The sequence below is a fragment of the Zerene cesonia genome, chromosome 12 (assembly GCF_012273895.1).
Source record: "Zerene cesonia ecotype Mississippi chromosome 12, Zerene_cesonia_1.1, whole genome shotgun sequence".
Classification (NCBI taxonomy): Eukaryota; Metazoa; Arthropoda; class Insecta; order Lepidoptera; family Pieridae; genus Zerene; species Zerene cesonia.
Genome location: NC_052113.1, coordinates 5,577,999 through 5,582,397, shown reverse-complemented (window position 1 = coordinate 5,582,397; position 4,399 = coordinate 5,577,999). Strand labels below are relative to the sequence as shown.

General features: G+C 31.7%; 1 protein-coding gene across 1 annotated transcript; it reads left to right on the top strand.

The window, feature by feature from the left end:
• Window positions 1-43: 43 nt before the first annotated feature.
• On the top strand, window positions 44-2,114 carry LOC119830862. Its single transcript, XM_038354033.1, has 3 exons — window positions 44-683; window positions 893-1,185; window positions 1,533-2,114. The coding sequence occupies exons 1-3, from the start codon at window positions 576-578 to the stop codon at window positions 1,675-1,677; spliced, it is 546 nt and encodes a 181-aa protein (XP_038209961.1). The 5' UTR covers window positions 44-575; the 3' UTR covers window positions 1,678-2,114.
• The last annotated feature ends 2,285 nt before the right edge of the window (window positions 2,115-4,399 follow it).

The window sequence follows — 4,399 nt, the reverse complement described above, 5'->3', positions numbered from 1 at the left end:
TATTTCGTATGACTAAAGAATAATATTGTTATCAAATTTGTATCCTATACAAATTCGAAATGAATTAAAAAAAACTAATACACTTTTTGTTAGTTATCAGATTATAGCACTATTTTGTAGCAAAATTTGGTAGTAATTTTTCCTTAATAAGAAAGATCAATTTGAATATCCATTGAATCGTCTTCTGAAATAACTGATTTGCCTTTGAATTAAAATACAATATTATTTTTTGGTTTCCGTAATATTCTCAGTTGAGCTAGGTCATTTTTCACTATTTTGTACACATTAGCATGATTTGTATTCTTTCCTGTGCATCATGCTTTTGGTGTGAGCTGGATTTATTTAATGTTAACATAATCTTCAGTTCATTTATCATTTTAAAGAAATAATAAATAGGGTGTGAAATAAAAACATGTGCAAAATATTTTGCATGAAGCTTTCTGTGTTAGAGAAAAGATGTATCTAACGGCAAAAAATAACTATACCGAAATTATTGCTGGCTGGTGTCTAGCTTTTCTCAAAACGTTGGACATAGCATTCTAAATCTTGACGTGTTTCTTAATATTTTCAGGAATATGTTCGGACATCAAATAAGAATGTTAGGTAGACCATTTTCGAGATCTGTAGCCACTGGTTTACCTGGAATTGATTTTAATGCTGACTCGAGACGGCATAGCTTAAGGGTACGTATTTTATATTTACGAAAATGTTGACGCACGGAAAGTTTTTATGAAAAAAATATGTAATAGTCAAGTAATGCAACTAAACTAGCTTTTTAGTATAAGCTATATAAAATTTCATCACTAAGCTCTTAATGATCTTTAAGTTGAATGTTTAAATTCAATTTCATATGTCAGATATTGAATGAGGTGTTAATAATTTACAATTTCAGGGTTCAATAACAAGAGCATTAGGGGCATTAAAATCCAAACACGAAAGAACCTCACCATCTAGTTCTAGCGAGAGTTCGAGTGTCCTAAGTTTAGGTCAGTCGTACCAGATGTGTTACTCCCCTCCCATAGGGGGCAGGACCCTATCTCAGCTCAGTATGACATATGCTCCTCCCCCTACTTTACAAGAATATGAACCAATATACACTCCGCTGAGTTTGTACTCGCAATCGAGTGTGTCGACGAGAGATAGCCTGCAGAGATTGAATGAAATTAAAGAAGGAATCACTCATAGGTGAGTTTTAGAATTGGTGATATAGTGTGTATCGTAAAAGTGAAACCTGAATTTGTTCAAAAACAAATAGCCTATCGATTTTACGTATTCGTGTTAGTTTGAAAAGATGTGAGTGTGTTTTATATGTAAAATAATACCAATTTAGTCGATTAGGCGATTACATTTATTTGTTGTTTCTGAATTGTAGTTTATAATACGTAATTCAATTTATCCGTCATGAGATTATTATGAATATATTTTCCATGAAAATTCACTTCATTCCCATACAACTGGACACAGTTATTAATCTCAGTCTTTGTGAGACGTCAAAAGTGAACCGTGCAGTTTTGATAAAAGTCTACTTTCAGATACGGACAAAGAGCGGATCACGCTCACCGAGTGAGCTCGCCTCTGCCGAGCAAATCTGTCGACGACTCGGCCGTCAAACAAAGAAGACATAGACGCGTTAAAAGTATCGGCGACATTAATGCCTGTAGTAAAGCATCCGTGTAACACTGAAGTTCCATAAAACAATTACATATTACTCAGCATATCCTATTTTACAACTATTTTGTTATACTGATTATATTTCTTATCCTCCAGTATTTGTTTACGCGATACTCAATATTTTGTAATAAACTCTTTATCACGTTCTAAATATTGCTTGATTTTTGCTGTACACTGTGATAATAAATAATCTCACAAATTTGAATGGCTAATACGTACATTTTATTTAGGATACTTATTCATATTACAGTCGAAGTATGACAACGGTGATAAGCCACTAGAAATGTTTCTAACATGCCCGGTTTCAGGTTTAATACCAATTTGTATTTGACGTTTATTCAATTATTTATTCCTTATACTATCCAAACTTCGGCCGTAATTTATCATTTTGTAAGTAATATAAAAATATTAGTCAATTTCTGTATATTTAGTATTTAAAGCGAGCTTTACACTTTAGTAAGATATTTATTTTGTTGTGAATAAAGGCTTTAATTTTTTTTTAATTTATAACATGTTTATTAGTTTATTTTCAATATGATATCATGGAACTTTTATTTAAATTTTATCATTTTACAATGGATACTGGATATTAAATAAATTTTTAACTAAAAGAACTTGCTGTTTTATTTGTCTCTTGATATGAATTCAAACCCTTGCGTCGTCCTGTTAACATCTTAGGAATTTATTTGAGTTAAGAACCATAAAATAGCAACGTTATTTAATTTTTATAATCCATCGTTCATCCCTCAAGCAAACCAAAATTATCATTATAGTCCTAGCTTAATGTTATACTCGTATAACATAACAAAGCTCGCAAAAAGCATCTGGCATTATATCAAACGCAAAGCGACTACTTAATCAAAAGCAGTTAGACATTTGACTTTTTGATTAATGCCCTGCACTAAAAATGAAACAGACTCAATTAATGGAGAATATTCGATTTTCCATCTTGTGGTTCATTCGTAAAAAATGCCTCAATCAGAAATCAGCAGCCTTTATTGGCCATTTGTCATCCTTGCTTCACTTTTAGCCCAATTACTTTGTATGTAAATGGACTGAATAGCAGATATGGTAAGATTGATAGTACAATTTTATATAGTTCTACTTAAAAAATTCAATTTGTTAACCCCTTTCCACCCTCAAACTATTTGACTGTGAAGAACAAAAATAGTACTCTAATTTCAAGTAGTAAAGTTAATTATTAAAATACAACCTAAAAAGAATGCAAATTAATTATTACAAGATACACACTATTATACGCAATATGTGTATTTATAAAAAGGGAATGTTTAGTATTCTGCTGATTTCCAGGGAGAATCATTATAATTTATCTAGTTGGATGAGTGCGTGCGGCGCTGTAGATCGTGCTCGACACATTTTTATTCTCATCTCGCGCTATTACGACGATATTAAATACAACCCGCACTGACATTACATTTTCCTGCATGTGGAATGAGGACGAGTTTTTTTGCTTTACTATTGCAGCCCTATTTTCACATACTTCATTATATATAAAGAAAAAGGAACTTGAAATATTACATAACATTATAATACTTAAATACTGTTGAATACTTCATTAAATTGCGCTTATACAAACATCCATGTATGCCTAGAAGAGCGATTTAATCTCTGGTAATCGTACTTAGGCTATAAGGGCTTCACCAAATCAATTATGAGAACTTTCGCTTGGATAAATAAAAAGGAGAATCAGTACGAACTCACAAAAACATTAGAGTTTTCTATTGTAAATACGGAAAGTTTTAAATGACATTCCCGTTCCACTTTTGTATTGAGCGCTCTGTCGTAGTTTTAAATCCTGTTGCATAACAATGAACTCGCGCAAACCCTGTATCCCGATTTAGCATAAATTACAGCAATAATTGGTTGGTACTGAGTGAGAGCTGCAGTAACTTCGCAGTTGCAGTTATAAGGTGTCATTAATGTCTGAGTTCTCCGACTTGTCCGTGCTCGGTAAGCTACGTTGCTTAGTTAGTGAACTACTTCTTTCAATTCCGCAAACGACTGCAAACGAGCGCCTCAAACAACTTTTGTGCTTGCGGGCTCTTACGGGGGTCTTTTTGTTCTCCGTTTTGCACGTTACAAAATTACTTAGGTGTACTTACATAGTTGTGGGGTACATTTACAGCTTTTAATATATCTACATTCCACACAATATTTAAATAAAAGATAGTTGGGCAATCTATGCAAAATATTAAAAAACGGTTGGATTTATAAAAATTGTGATCGTAACATCTGCTTACAATTTAATGCATTTTTTTTTATGATTATAATCTGTTAAGTAAATTATTCGGTAGATACATAGGGATTTTTATGGTTTTTTGTTGGATATGGCTCTGCTTGGAATTGATAACAAAAAATCTACACGTGCCGACTAGGGGCAATTGTGCCAAAGATACATAAAGTGAATGTAAAATTGTGTATTTTAATAAGAACTTAAACATTCATATTTTTATGTGGTGATTAAGTGGTTTGACTTATTATATTTATTGATTTTAAATGTCTTAAAATCGGTAATTTTACTTATTACATATATAAATACGCATATGTAAAAAAACTAAAATGAGAAATACATTTTTCCTTATAAAGTTTTTTAACAAAACAATTTCAACATTTCGAATATACCAAAAACTTCTGTCCAAATATATATCCAATACAGCACAAGTCACGAGTAATATGGAAACATAATGAATGTGTGGAGAATTTTTAT

Excerpts from the sequence above, each read along its gene's own strand:
- LOC119830862 (XM_038354033.1), top strand. The coding sequence starts at position 576 with ATGTTCGGACATCAAATAAGAATGTTAGGTAGACCATTTTCGAGATCT. Across the intron at positions 684-892 it reads CGAGACGGCATAGCTTAAGG|GGTTCAATAACAAGAGCATT; the intron begins GTACGTATTTTA and ends TTACAATTTCAG. Across the intron at positions 1,186-1,532 it reads AAAGAAGGAATCACTCATAG|ATACGGACAAAGAGCGGATC; the intron begins GTGAGTTTTAGA and ends GTCTACTTTCAG.